The sequence below is a fragment of the Ranitomeya imitator genome, chromosome 4 (assembly GCF_032444005.1).
Source record: "Ranitomeya imitator isolate aRanImi1 chromosome 4, aRanImi1.pri, whole genome shotgun sequence".
Taxonomy (NCBI): domain Eukaryota; kingdom Metazoa; phylum Chordata; class Amphibia; order Anura; family Dendrobatidae; genus Ranitomeya; species Ranitomeya imitator.
This window is the reverse complement of record NC_091285.1, coordinates 519,924,341-519,939,970: the sequence shown is the minus strand read 5'-3', so window position 1 is coordinate 519,939,970 and position 15,630 is coordinate 519,924,341. Positions and strand designations below refer to the sequence as shown.

The 15,630-nt window shown below is 44.1% G+C and overlaps 1 protein-coding gene across 1 annotated transcript in view; it reads left to right on the top strand.

Moving 5' to 3' along the window:
• IL16 (interleukin 16) overlaps positions 1 to 15,630 on the top strand; it is a 194,894-nt gene that overhangs the window by 54,374 nt on the left and 124,890 nt on the right. The window contains exons 2-3 of the mRNA XM_069766113.1: positions 1,779 to 1,846; positions 9,641 to 10,018. Of these exons, the coding sequence (XP_069622214.1) occupies positions 9,683 to 10,018 (336 nt within the window). The 5' untranslated portion in view covers positions 1,779 to 1,846; positions 9,641 to 9,682. The remainder of the gene's footprint in view (positions 1 to 1,778; positions 1,847 to 9,640; positions 10,019 to 15,630) is intronic.

Here is a 15,630-nt window from a genome sequence, read left to right as displayed (position 1 = left end):
TCTCTGCATTTTAGGACTGGGCCCCTCTATGCATTTCAGGACTGGGTCTCTTTATGCATTTCAGGACAGGGCCTCTCTATGCATTTCAGGACTGTGCCTGTCTCTGCATTTCAGGACTGGGCCCCTCTATGCATTTCAGGACAGGGCCTCTCTATGCATTTCAGGACAGGGCCTCTCTATGCATTTCAGGACAGGGCCTCTCTATGCATTTCAGGACAGGGCCCCTCTATGCATTTCAGGACTGGGCCCCTCTATGCATTTCAGGACTAGGCCCCTCTATGCATTTCAGGACTGGGCCTCTTTATGCATTTCAGGACTCGGTCTGTCTATGCATTTCAGGCCTGGACCTGTCTGCGCATTTCAGGACTGGATCTGTCTACGCATGTGAGGCTGGACCCCTCTATGCATTTCAGGATTGGGCCTCTCTATGTATTTCAGTACTGGGCTTGTCTATACATTTCAGGCTGTGCCTCTCAATGCATCTCAGGACTGGGCCTGTATATGCATTTCAGGACTGGGCCTATCTATGCATTTCAGGACTAGACCTGTCTACGCATTTCAGGACTGGGCCTGTCTATGCATTTCAGGACTGAGCCTGTATATGCATTTCAAGACTGGGCCTGTATATGCACTTCAGGACTGGGCCTGTATATGCACTTCAGGACTGGGCCTGTATATGCACTTCAGGACTGGGCTTGTATATGCACTTCAGGACTGAGCCTGTATATGCATTTCAGGATTGAGCCTGTATATGCACTTCAGGACTGGGCCTCTCTATGCATTTCAGGACTGGACCTGTCTATGCATTTCAGGACTGAGCCTGTATATGCATTTCAAGACTGAGCCTGTATATGCACTTCAGGACTGGGCCTGTATATGCACTTCAGGACTGGGCCTGTATATGCACTTCAGGACTGGGCCTGTATATGCACTTCAGGACTGAGCCTGTATATGCACTTCAGGACTGGGCCTCTCTATGCATTTCAGGACTGGACCTGTCTATGCATTTGAGGACTGGGCCTGTATATGCATTTCAGGACTAGACCTGTCTACGCATTTCAGGACTGGGCCTGTCTACGCATTTCAGGACTGGGCCTGTATATGCATTTCAGGACTAGACCTGTCTACGCATATCAGGACTGGGCCTGTCTATGCATTTCAGGACTTGGTCTCTCTATGTATTTCACTTCTGGGCCTGTCTATGCTTTTCAGGCTGGGCCTGTCTATACATTTCAGGACTGGGCCTCTTTATGCATTTCAGGATTGGGCCTGTCTATGCATTTCAGGACTGGACCTGTCTACTCATTTCAGGACTGGACCTGTCTATGCGTTTTAGGACTGGACCTGTCTATGCATTTCAGGACTCGGCCTCTCTATGCATTTCAGGACTGGACCAGTCTACTCGTTTCAGGACTGGACCTGTCTATGCATTTCAGGACTCGGCCTCTCTATGCATTTCAGGACTGGACCTGTCTACTCATTTCAGCACTGGACCTGTCTACTCATTTCAGGATTGGACCTGTCTATGCGTTTCAGGACTGGACCTGTCTATGCATTTCAGGACTCGGCCTCTCTATGCATTTCAGGACTGGACCTGTCTACTCATTTCAGGACTCGGCCTCTCTATGCATTTCAGGACTGGACCTGTCTACTCATTTCAGGACTGGACCTGTCTACTCATTTCAGGACTGGACCTGTCTATGCATTTCAGGACTTGATTTACAGATAGCTTTTTATGACATTTTAATATTTTGTCATTTTCTTGTTTTCTTATTAAGGGAACTCATGAAAGAAATAATGGATCGGTTCACACCTGCACCTACTTTAGTCTAAAGCAGAATAATGGGTGAGTTTTGTTGTTATCATATTTTTACACTCTTATTTTTAATGAATACACTATGTGTAGGATTTTTATACAGAATGGACGTTGTAAATATTTCAAATTGTAGGACACCACAGAAAATATTAGCGCTTTGTGCATAATGTTAATAATGGCAATTATTATATTACACTTTTTCTTATTCTTCAGATGTGTTTATAATAATTGAAGATAAGGATGGAACAAAGAGATTTAATAGTGTTCAGAGATTATGTATGATAATTGAGTCTCTTTAGGAATTAGATGGAAATAGTCCACCAGAAAAAAAAACCTGAATAATTATCATTACATACAGGACCAAAAGGATCCTGAAAACATTTCTACATGTTGAAAATGAGGAGGCAGATGTCTGATTTACTACAGCACACGATCGCTTTACATATGCAGTAGATTTTGGCACCAGTTCATAAAAAGTATGTTATGGAGCTGGAAGGAGATCAGAGGCAGCAATCGCAATTAATGTAGGTAATATGTGAGGGATCTGAAAGGTTGTCCAAAATGAGCTTGTTTCGATTAAAAAAAGGCCGCCATATCGGTTCGTGACATTTAAAAGCTGCACATATGGGTCTAGGATACTTCCATCAATGGTTCCAATGAGCTTCCATGGCTTTCATTGACATAAATTGTGCCGTGGATGTAGTCATGGCTAAGTTTATTATTTACAGATGATGATCTTTAGTTCCAGCATAGGACTGTAATCATCAGATCTCTGACGTAAAGGGCAAAATCCTGTTCCAGCAATTAGTTGTGAAATTTTCTGTATACAGTTATCAGAAGAGCATATTGTACTAAAGGAATCAGTATTTATTGATTGTTATCATCAAATGGTTGATTTAGGGCAGTGTTCCCCAATTCCGGTCCTCAAGAGCCACTAATAGGTCATGTTTTCAGCATTTCCTTAGTATTTCACAGGTGATGGAATAATTTCCTGTGAAGGTGATTCAATTATCACCTGGGCAATACTAAGAAAATCTTGAAAACATGACCTGTTGGTGGCTCTTGAGGACACTGATTTAGGGTATACTCACATGCAGCAGATTCAATGCAGAACTATATGCCACTGTAAAATCTATTCTGTACTCGTACTTACAAACAGGGTTGTTTCTGGGGCATGTACATGGATTTCTACAACTCCATTCAGGTGGAAATATTCTGCATCAAATATCCACGTGTGCATATATCCTTGACATATGTTTAGTAGTTTACCACTACTTCAGTGTCTTGTTCATTAAACGACCCTGATTCATCATAGCAATTATGCCAAAAATGTATTGTAGATCACTTTGACAAGACTCCAAATTTTTGAGTAACACCAAAATGGTCAGAGCTGGGGTGGGACGACTGCACATGACGGGGCATGACACCATGGCTCGTCCAATTCATGATGAGCTGTGGTGTTCCCTACACCTGAAATGTTACTCCAATCCTCAGCTGGAGTATGATTTCTGCCGAGGTGCCCACCACTTGTCAGACACTTATTAGGATCCATAAACCTCTTAATGACTCAGAAATTAGGAGCATCTGACTCCAATTGATCAAGATGTGCATGAACATCACCAATCAAGGTGTTCACAAGATAGCCTTGCAGGGTAGCAAACATATCGTTACTAATATAAGTAACCTAAACAAGTAGTCAACTCAATATAACTCACTACCAACTTGTGCAACACAAATGTATTACAACCACAGAAAAGAATAGCACTGGACCAAATTAAAGATGAAAATTTATTGTATAAAAACAAATAAAAAGGTCATTAGAAAGCCAAAAACAAAACAATAGGTGAAGAGGACAATACGTGCAATAGTAAGTAAATACTATTATGGAGGGAAATGCATTGAATGCAATAATCATATATACTGTATATAAAGTGCAAGTGCAATTAATTAATACACACAAATACCAAATACAGTACAAAAAAACCAAACAAGCTAATGCAATTTGTAGAGTTGAGTCTCAATCACCACACTCAACTCACAAATTGCTCCATAAAACAGCATGCGGTGGGTGAGAATACACTGCATTATAGCATCTATGGTATTTATTAGTGCTGTCTTTTTCTGTTTGCTCATTTACTTTTTATCATTATACTGCCTTTTATATAGTTTTTTTAACTGTATGAATTCTGAAACATAAGTTTGCATATTAATTTTGATTCACTACTATATTAACGACCACAACATCATTTGCTCAGACCCTTTCACTTCAGTGCTGATATCCGTATGATTGGCTTATCTATGGGGTCTCAGTGACCAGACCCCTCTAGTCATAAATTATGGAAAAGCCTTTGGAAATTCTGAAAAATCCTAAAATGCCTATGCGGATTTAGTATTAAATAGCTCTATATTTTTTGGCTCTATATTAGGAGATATTAATGTTACACAAATAAAATCAGGAAGAATTTGAAATATTTAAGGGTTATCCTATGTTAACTCGTCAGGAGCACACTGCTCCCCGCTTCCTGTTTGCCAGGGGCTGGTGCGCTAATGAAGATTGTCAGCTCGGACCAGCAGCATGTTTGCACCACTTCACTGAAGTGTGCTCACTAGTCATGAGTGAGTGTACTCGATTCTCGGGTGACCTCCGAGTATTTATGACTGCACGGAGAGTTAGTTTTCATCCCGGCAGCTGAATGATTTACAGCTATTAGCCAGGCTGAGTACATGTGGGGGTTGCCTGGTTGCTAGGGAATCCCCATATGTAATCAGGCTGGCTAGTAGGTGTAAATCATTCAGCTGCCGCGATGAAAATAAATCTCCGAACACTAACAAATACTCGGAGGTCACCCAAGCGTGCTCTGGAAAACCCGAGCAACAAGTACATTCGCTCATCACTAGTGCTCACTAATGTTGCAAGCAGAGACATATTTGTCTGTGCCGCTGGAGGAGCTCAGTAGCACCAAAGGTGGGTGGATCGTAGTCTCGGGTGATCTGGCCAGCTTCTGATCAGTGCTTACAAACTGTATTAAAAATAGCTTGTAAGCACTCCATATGCTTAGCCACCTCTGATAGACTGAAGCAGTCGTTGGTATCCTAGACAATACATTAAACAATAAAATTAAAAATGCTTCTGTTTTTGAGAATGAAGAGGATTTTTAATAAGTATTTTTTTATAAGCAATTTTCAGATTTAACCATGAGTGATGTTGAGAAAATCCTTAAGTTAATATTCTGCTTTATGTTTTGCTGAAGGCTTTTTGTATCACCCGACTACGCCATAACATTACTGGTTATACTCTAAGATAATCTAATCTTCTAAAATGTAAGAAAGGCCAGGGTATGAGTCTACGTCTTTCTTTAGATATGACATTGCCATGAACAACTATGACTTGTCATTTAGTCTTCATATGCTGTAAAACACAACATACGAGCATGTGTAGGACCAGGGAGATGTTGCAATGGTGTCCTCTTTTATAAATTGCAAGAACTATAAGGTTATGGGCTACTGTAAACTAACAGCTACAATGTCAGCACATATAAACACAATAATTACTGGCTGAACATTTATCTATAAACTGTCTACACAACCAAACTTAATAAGTAATAAACTGGACTTGAGTCATCTGCACCGCTCACTCGTATGACTGCGGAGTAAGTCAGAAGGAGTTAAAACAGTAAATTAAGTCCTCCTCCTTGTCCAAGTTTTGTGGATACAGAGAGACAAGGAATCCGTAAGCCAATAAATATGTCTAAGGGAACATATTGCAGCACATTTGTGATGTAAGAAAATCCATAATATTTATTGTGAAACTGAATGATAGCTGTAAACCTCAAACTTGTGATGGGTCATAGAGGGACATGGAAATGTTTTACTGCTACACCCTGATTTATATACTGTAACACTGGCTCATTCATCTGATCATTACTGCTATGCTCTCACTATACTCTCGATATCCTTATTAAAACTAGTGCATTGCTTATTCATAACTCCATATCTCATGTGCGCTACTCCAGACCAAAATAACATTCTCGTTCATTAAGAATACATGTAATTGGTATGTGAGCATTTTACTAGATATTCTGTCACAAAAAAATGCTTAAAAACAAATACATTAAAGGGAATCTGTCAGTAGGTTTTTGCTATGTAATCTGACTACAGCATGAGGTAGGGATTATTTTCATAGTCCTTAATTGTATAGGCGATTAATCACTTCAGAAAGTTTTGATTCCACATATTTCATATGATATATTATTCACCATTTATATGTTAAATGTTATTAATAAAGATAATTTTTAGTGTACTCTTTTTTTGAATTGAACTTTTTTTGCATGGTGAATATCATGTGAAATATGTGGAATCAGCATGAGGCAGGGGTTAAAACTCTGAATTCAATGATGTGTCACACTTATCAGCTGTTGTTTACTTACAATGAGGGTTTAATCACTAGGACATTAGGACATTATTATTTATTGTTATAGCGCCATTTATTCAATTTAAAAGGGGTATACATATCAAAATACAAGTACAATAGTCTTGAACAAAACGAGTCACTGACTATTTCAAGAAGAGAGAGGACCCTGCCCTCAACGGCTCACAATCTACAAGACATGGACGAGGAAACAGTAGGTGAGGGCAGCGCTATTCGAACAGAGGTTTGGTGGAGCAAGGGTTTCTGCAGGTTGTAGGCTTGTCAGAAGAGGTAGGTCTTCATGTTCCTTTTGAAAGTTTCCATGGTGAGAGTCTGATTTGATTAGAGAGTTCCAGAGTAGGGGAATGCATGGGAAAAATCTTGTATGCGATTGTGGGAAGAGAAGATAACAGGGGAGTAGACCAGGAAATCTTGTTAGGATCGGCGGTTGAGTGCAAGTAAGTATCGGCAGATGAGGTCACAGATGTATGGAGGAGACAGGTTGTGGATGGCTTTGTATGCCAAGGTTAGGGTTTAAAACTGGAGTCTCTGGGCAATGGGGAGCAAGTGAAGGGATTAAAAGAGAGCATAGGCCAGGGGATGGGTGGATTCCAGGGGTATGAGAGCGTTAGAGGGGAGGCCGCAAAGCAGGAGGTGTCAGTAGGTGAGGTGGGAGATGATGAGGGCATGCACTAGTGATTTGGCAGATCTTTGGTTGAGGAATGTTCAGATCCTGGAGATATTTTTGTGTTGGAGTCAGCAGGAAGTGGCAAGGGGTTGGATGTGTGGCTTGAAGGAGAGATCAGCGTCAAGGGTTACACCGAGGCAGCGAGTTTGTGGGACTAGGGAGTGTGGGCAACCATTGATTTTGATGGATAGGTCTGTTATGGGGATTGAGCAAGATGATGGAAAATGATGAATTCTGTTTTATCCATGTTAAGTTTTAGAAATATATATATACACAGGGTGGGCCATTTATATGGATATTCCTAAATAAAATGGGAATGGTTGGTGATATCAACTTCCTGTTTGTGGCACATTAGTATATGGGAGGGGGGAAATTTTTCAAGATGGGCGGTGACCATGGCGGCTATTTTGAAGTCGGCCATTTTGGATCCAACTTTATTTTTTCCAATGGGAAGAGGGTCATGTGACACATCAAACTTATTGAGAATTTCACAAGAAAAACAATGGTGTTTTAACGTAACTTTATTCTTTCATGAGTTATTTACAATTTTATGACCACTTATAAAATGTGTTTAAAGTGCTGCCCATTGTGTTGGATTGTCAATGCAACTCTCTTCTCCCACTCTTGACACACTGATAGCAACACCGCAGGAGAAAAGCTAGCACAGGCTTCCAGTATCCGTTGTTTCAGATGCTGCACATCTCGTATCTTCACAGCATAGACAATTGCCTTCAGATGGCCTCAAAGATAAAAGTCTAAGGGGTCAGATCGGGATAACTTGGTGGCCATTCAACTGGCCCACGCCGACCATCATGATGATGTGTTGCCCTCTTTATGCACTGAAGATGGCATGTTCCCTGAGTTTTTCAGCAAGATGGTGCACCACCACATTATGGGAGTCAGGTCCGAGCATTCCTACATGAAAAGTATCCTGGAAAGTGGATTGGTCCCTGAATAATATACACTGCATGCAGAATTATTAGGCAAGTTGCATTTTAGAGGGTTATTTTTATTATTGATCAACAACTATGTTCTCAATCAACCCAAAAGACTCATAAATATCAAAGCTTAATATTTTTGGAAGTTGAAGTGGTTTTTTTTATTTGGCTATCTTAGGAGGATATCTGTTTTTGCAAGTAACTATTATTGTGCAGAATTATTAGGCAACTTAATAAAAAAACAAATATACTCCCATCTCACTTGTTTATTTTCACCAGGTAAACCATAATAACCGCACAAAATTTTGAAATAAACATTTCTGACATGCAAAAATAAAACAAAAAAAAAAATAGTGCCCAATATAGTCACCTTTCTTTATGTTGACACTCAGCAGCCTCCATCCATAGATTATGTCAGTTGCTTGATCTGTTTACGATCAACATTGCGTGCAGCAGCCACCACAGCCTCCCAGACACTGTTCCGAGAGGTGTACTGTGTTCCCTCCCTGTAGATCTCACATTTTATAAGGGACCACAGGTTCTCTATGGGGTTCAGATCAGGTGAACAAGGCGGCCATGTCATTATTTTTTCTTATTTGAGACCTTTACTGGCCAGCCACGCTGTGGAATAATTGGAGGCATGTGATGGAGCATTGACCTGCATGAAAATCATGTTTTTCTTGATCGATACCGACTTCTTCCTGTACCACTGCTTGAAGAAGTTGTCTTCCAGAAACTGGCAGTAGGTCTGGGAGTTGAGCATCACTCCATCCTCAACCCGAAAAGGTCCCACAAGTTCATCTTTGATGATACCACCCCATACCAGTACCCCACCTCCACCTTGCTGGTGTCTGAGTCATAGTGGAGCTCTCTGCCCTTTACTGATCCAGACTCTGGCTCATCAAGAGTCACTCTCATTTCATCAGTCCATAAAACCTTTGAAAAGTCAGTCTTAAGATATTTCTTGGCCCAGTCTTGACATTTTATCTTATATTTCTTGTTCAAAGGTGGTCGTTTTTCAGCCTTCCTTACCTTAGCCATGTGCCTGAGTATCGCACACCAGGTGCTTTTTGATACTCCAGTAACGATGCAGCTCTGAAATATGGCACAACTGATGGCAAATGGCATCTTGGCAGCTTCACGCTTGATTTTCTTCAATTCATGGGCAGTTATTTTGCGCCTTTTTTGCCCAACACGCTTCTTGCGACCCTGTTGGCTATTTGCCATGAAACGCTTGATTGTTTGGTGATCACAGTTCAAAAGTTTGGCAATTTCAAGACTGCTGCATCCCTCTGCAAGACATCTCACAAGTTTGGACTTTTAAGAGCCCATCAAATCTCTCTTGTGACCCATTTTGTCAAAGGAAAGAAAGTTGCCTAATAATTAAGCACACCTCATATAGGGTGTTGATGTCATTAGACAACACCCCTACTACTCATTACAGAGATGCACATCACCTGATTTACTTAATTTGTAGTTGGCTCTCAAGCCTGAACATCTTCGAGTAGGACAACATGTATAATAAATATCATGTGATCCAAAAAACAACTTGCCTAATAATTCTGCACGCAATGTAGTTACATAATAAACTGCATAGAAATAAAGATAAGTAAGTGTAATGATAGGCTGTTGGAAGTTACACAAGACTTTCTGCAGAGAGGTGATGCTGATCATGAGAACTCACATAATGTGAATGGTTCCATTATGCAATAAAATCATGAGTTTTTGGCTTCAAAATGTTAGATGTTAAACTATGTACAACATCATAATAAGTTTCTTTGTTCTTTCAGCGATAATGTCTCACTGTGGGTGATGTAGGCCTAACTCTTGACATGCCCAACAAATATGGTTACGAGAGAGCCAGCATCTTTATGTCCTCATTAAAGATGGACAGACAGAATAGCACTGGGAAAAAGATGAAGAAGCCAAAAAACTTCCGCTCTATATCCAAGTCTCTTATTCTTTGTAACACCAAGAACAGCGATGATGGGTCAAGTCTGGAAGAAAAGTACTCTGAAATCAATGAATTGTCACACTCAAGTGTACAAAATGTTTCCATATCTGATATACAGAACAAAAATAGCATAATGCCAGATCTCACAGAAAGAACAACTGCCCTATCCAAAAATGATCCCAGTGATAAAACTACAAACAAATCATCTCTAAAGGTAAGTTACTGTGTGCTGAGAGACCTTGAAGAAAAGCGAAAAGACTGATTGATGAAATATGTTACTGTATATTTTATGATTAGTTGTGACCAGACTATGCTGCGCTATGTGAAGTCAGCATAGTGCCAGGACAGGTCTGTTACTTCATTAATAAAGAATACACTGGACACACAGATTAGTAATGCAGTGTATCCATGAGGAGAGAGTGCTCTGCCTTTCAGACCTCTAAAGTGATGATTCGCTCCTAGCTTCTTTGTATGTGCAAACACTGCAACGAGTGAAAAATTATGATACGAATGGGAAAGGGTATGGTGGGGGAGCAGTCTACTCTTAAATACACTAGACTTGGGATTTCCCACCAACAAAGTTAAATTTAATCAACATTTTAATCAATAGTATTTGAATTATTGTAAGAAGGAAGACCGGGCTGCGGGTACTGAACCAGGTCCGGAACTGTTAAGGCTGCATCCCATGTTGCCTGGGGGAAGGACTAGGGGACTGGATGGACCCTATGACACAAGAAGAGGGGACGTGTTAGAAGAAAAAGCACTCTCAGTGGCGGTGAGGTTCCCGCCGGCAGAGATTGAGGAAAAGCAGGTGTGTGCGCAGTGTGCTCCAGTTGCCTGAGATCAGCGCCGTGACAGACTGCGGCCAATACCCCGCGAGCACTGCACTGAGACTGTGAACAGAGACAGAGCCGTGGGCTCCGTTAAGTTTGGGACCGTGTTCATGCATGGAAGCATGGGCTGTGTATAGGACCCAGTGCTGCGGTTCCCCTTGCTGACCAGCACTTCTGGGACCTCATTTGATACCGGGATCTTAGCAGCACCTCTGAGTTTGGCTGCACAAGTTTATGGACTAGGGGCTCAACAGGAAAAACCGGAAACCGCTCGTTGCCGCCATAAGTTGGACCATGAGCTGTGGAACCCCATCTGAGGACATTTGGCTGGCCGTTGCTAGTACTTCAACCTTGAATGAATCATCTGCGGTTGTGGAAACCACGGACACGATGTTTACTAAGTGAACTGCTGTTATATTGTTATTCCTTTCTTTTCTCTGTTACCCATTTAACTGTTTATCTCCCTGCGAGAAGTATCACCCCTGGTAATTAGTTAACCCTTGCTCTGCCTTCCTTCTGTCACTGCATCCCGCAACCTGCTTACATTTGGCGTAGTCGGCAGGATACAGTCCACGGGCGTAGAGGTGGCAGACCAAGTGGCCCTGGGTGCCCCAAGGGTCAGCTTACCGCTGGGAGCCATGCTCAATAATCTCCCAAAGTTTACAGGGAGCAATTGACTGCTGCAAGACTGGACTGAGCTGTTTAAACATACCTCCCAACCGTCCCTCATTGTGCGGGACTGCCCCGGATTTGATGCTTGCCCCGTCTGTCCTGCCCGGGACGCAGAGCTTCCCGCAGACAGAACAGTTGAAGCTGCTGTCACACGCCCCCTTTTGTTAGGTCACGCCCCTTCCCCGTCGGTACGTTCCTGAGTCTGACTTCCAGTGTGCCTCACAGTTCAGAGAGAGAGGTGACACCTGAGGTGTGTACATAACACAGCCGAACACAGCCTGGGTGCCGGCGGCAATGTAAGCAGCAGACCATGAGAGGACTGGAGGCTGCTAATGGGACAGATGCAGATCAGTGAGTAGTGGATGTCACAGAGATGACTCACTCTGTCCAGTGCATTGTGGAGGAGGAGCAGCTCCCAGGGAGAGACTGACAACACTAATCAATGTGGCTGCTTTATTTCCCCAGGCATAAAAGTGCTAAGCCTAATCCCCTATGACAGTCAGTCACTGTATCATCGTGTGCTAATTACAAGCTGCAGCTCCGCTCGGTGCACACACGCGGCTGAGTCGTGTGTAAGAGGTATACGGAGCCATGTGTACGAGGTGTACAGAGCACAGCAGCGTGTGTACGGAGCGGAGCAACATGTGAAAGGTGTACGGAGCGGAGTCGTGTGTACGAGGTGTATGGAGCCGTGTGTACGAGGTGTACGGAGCACAGCCGCGTGTGTACGAGGTGTGCGGAGCAGCATGTGAAAGGTGTACGGAGCGGAGTCGTGTGTAAGAGGTGTACGGAGCCATGTGTACGAGGTGTATGGAGCACAGCCGCGTGTGTACGAGATGTATGGAGCACAGCCGCGTGTGTACGAGATGTATGGAGCACAGCCGCGTGTGTACGGAGCAGAGCAGCATGTGAAAGGTGTACGGAGCGGAATCGTGTGTAAGAGGTGTACGGAGCCATGTGTACGAGATGTACGGAGCACAGCCGCGTGTGTACGAGGTGTACGGAGCACAGCCGCGTGTTTACGAGGTGTACGGAGCTGAGCCGGGTGTGTACGAGATGTACGGAGCGGAGCAGCATGTGAAAGGTGTACGGAGCGGAGTCGTGTGTGTAAGAGGTGTGCGGATCAGAGCAGAGTGTGAAAGGTGTATGGAGCGGAGCCACGTGTGTACGAGGTGTACAGTGCTGAGCCACATGTGTATGAGGTGTACAGAGCAGAGCCATGCGTGCTCAAAGTATACGGAGCGTGTGCAATGTGTATAGAGCGGAGCCGTGTGTGTACGAGGTGTACGGAGTAGTGCCGTGTGTGTACGAGATGTATGGAGCGGAGCCGTGTGTGTAGGAGTAGCTGTGTGTGGCCATTATACGGTACAAAGTATACCAATATACAGTATGGAGCATCATGTGCGGTCATTATACAGTATGGAGCATCATGTGCGGTCATTATACAGTATGGAGCATCATGTGCGGTCATTATACAGTATTGAGCATCATGTGCGGCCATTATACAGTATGGAGCATCATGTGTGGCTATTATACAGTATGGAGCATCATGTGCGGTCATTGATTGTACAGTATGGAGCATCATGTGCAGCCAATATACAGTATGGAGCATCGTGTGCGGCTATTATACAGTATGGAGCATCATGTGCGGTCTTTATACAGTATGGAGCATCATGTGCAGCCGATATACAGTATGGAGCATCATGTGCGGTCATTATACAGTATGGAGCATCATGTGCGGTCATTATACAGTATGGAGCATCATGTGCGGTCATTATACAGTATGGAGCATCATGTGCGGTCATTATACAGTATGGAGCATTATGTGCGGCAATTATACAGTATGGAGCATCATGTGCAGTCATTATACAGTATGGAGCATCATGTGCGGTCATTATACAGTATGGAGCATCATGTGCGGTCATTATACAGTATGGAGCATCATGTGCGGCAATTATACAGTATGGAGCATCATGTGCGGTCATTATACAGTATGGAGAATCATGTGCGGTCATTATACAGTATGGAGCATCATGTGCGGTCATTATACAGTATGGAGCATTGTGTGCGGCAATTATACAGTATGGAGCACTGTGTGGCCATATTTTTTTGTTTATAATTATTCTTTATGAACAGTTTGATCAGCAGTGCTAAATGGGTGTGGTTGAGACGTGGATATGGGTGTGACTAGTGAATGGGTGTGGTCAGAGGCGTGGCCTAAAATTTGCCACGGCGCGCGTTGCGCGCCGCAAACTGTGTCCCTCTTTCCCATCTTCAAAAGTTGGGAGGTATGGTTTAAAGGTATGCTAAGAATGTACCCCATGACCCCCGCTATGCAAGCAGTGGTTGCTGTAATGGCCCTGGACGGGGAAGCTAGATGCTCCATCATGTTTCGGCCCCTGCATGAGTGGAACAATTTCACTAAGGTGTTGCAAAGTTTGAAGGAGATGCATGGGCACCTCACAGATGTCGGAGAATTGCGGATGCGCTTGTTTAGCCACGTTCAAAGGGAAGGGGAATCCGTGACCCAATATATGAACGCATTGCAAGGGGTCCAAGCGGCGATCACCAAGCGGGATGATGTGGGCGTGGGACCTCATGACGTGATTTTGAGAGACCAGCTTGTCTCAGGCCTCAGGCATGCGCTGCTTAAACAAGCTTTGTGGGAGTGCTTGCGTGCTAATCTGAACATGACTTTCTTAGAGATCGGGGCAGTGGCAAGCGCACGTGAGCAAGAGCAGGGGATGGCAGCCTCAGCAGGAAAGGTCTGGAGCAGGGAGCTGAACCAGGATGGGTCAGAGAGATCAGGAAGGAAATACAGGAAATGCGGGAAGAGTAGTCCGGCCTCAGAAAAGCCCCTCTTGTGGTTCCAAATCCATCCAGAAACAGAGCTGATCCCGAGCCTCGCCAGGAAATTAGACAACCCCGGGAGATACCTCTGACCTGTTTCAAGTGTGGGGACATTGGACACCTGGCACAAGGGTGCACAAGGTGGGGGTGGCCCCTCACCCGGCAGCCATTAAACTAGTAAGCTCCGTGATGGGGGATGATGCCCGAAGCCTGAGAAGCCAAGGAGGAGAGAGGTAGTCCCGGAGGTTTCATTTCCGTAAACCCCCTCGTATAGGCTGAAATGGACGGCCAAGCCATACGCTGCCTTGTTGATATCGGTTCACAGTTGACCACGATACCTGAAGCATATTTTAAACAAGACTTCCATTAGGGGACGCGGCCAGAGTGGGACTCAGTAATCAAGCTAACAGCGGCCAATCAGTTATCCATCCCGGTTGCAGGGGTGGTCTGGATGCAGATTACCGTGTGTGGCAAAGATGTGGGCAGGAAAGAAGTCATGCTCACCACTGAGGATGCTAGCAACGGCCCTGCGGTGACCCTAGGGATAAATGTGCTAAAGGAATTTGGGACCCTCTTCATCAGGGAGTCATCAGACACTTTATTGGACCGATGCAGCCTGCAAACTCCCCAGAGGAAGGTGTTTCAACAATTGAAAAGGGGTGCCGCAGGCCCAGAAGACATCAAATGAAGGGAAAGTCTTAGGAAAAGTGAAAGTCCCTGCCGCTGCTAAACTCATCCTACCGCTGGACCAGACTGTGCTCACGTTGCCCGTACGAGCCTGCACACAACTTGAAGGAGTGGAAGTACAGATAGAGCCCAACTTAATGGACAAAAAATTCCCGGGACTTCTCGTTGCTCGGACAACAGCCACCATCCGTGACATTCATGTAGTGATGCGGTGCATCAACCTGGGGGAAGATGATCTCACTTTCCCACCTAGGAGTGAAATGGCGCAGGTGCTAGGGATGCCGGAGGAGTTGATACAACCAGAAGCCATCTAGTTGGCAGTCAAGAAGGGAGACCGATGGACTGTAGCCGTCACTATGACCCCAGAGAACCCACCTGAAAGCATGGAGGAGGGTCACTGAATCTTTGAAGAGATGTGGGCTGAATTGATGGGACTCTTGCCGCAACAGTTACAACAGGTAAAAGCGGTGCTGGAGCATTACCAGGATGTCTTCGCCCGCCATGAAGATGACTTTGGATGCACTACTGCTATAACTCATGAGATCCCCACAGGCAGTGCCGCACTGATCTGGGAAAGATACCATCAGCTCACACCTCAGATGTACCAGGAATTGAAGGAAATATTGGCACATATGCTGCAGAGTGGAGTCATACAGGCAAGTCAGAGCCTGTGGGCAACTCCCATCTTTCTAGTTCGGAAGAAGGACGGAACCCTGCATTTTTGTGTCAACTATAGGTGACTGAATACCTGTACAGTGCGGGACTCTTACCCCTTTCCAAGGAT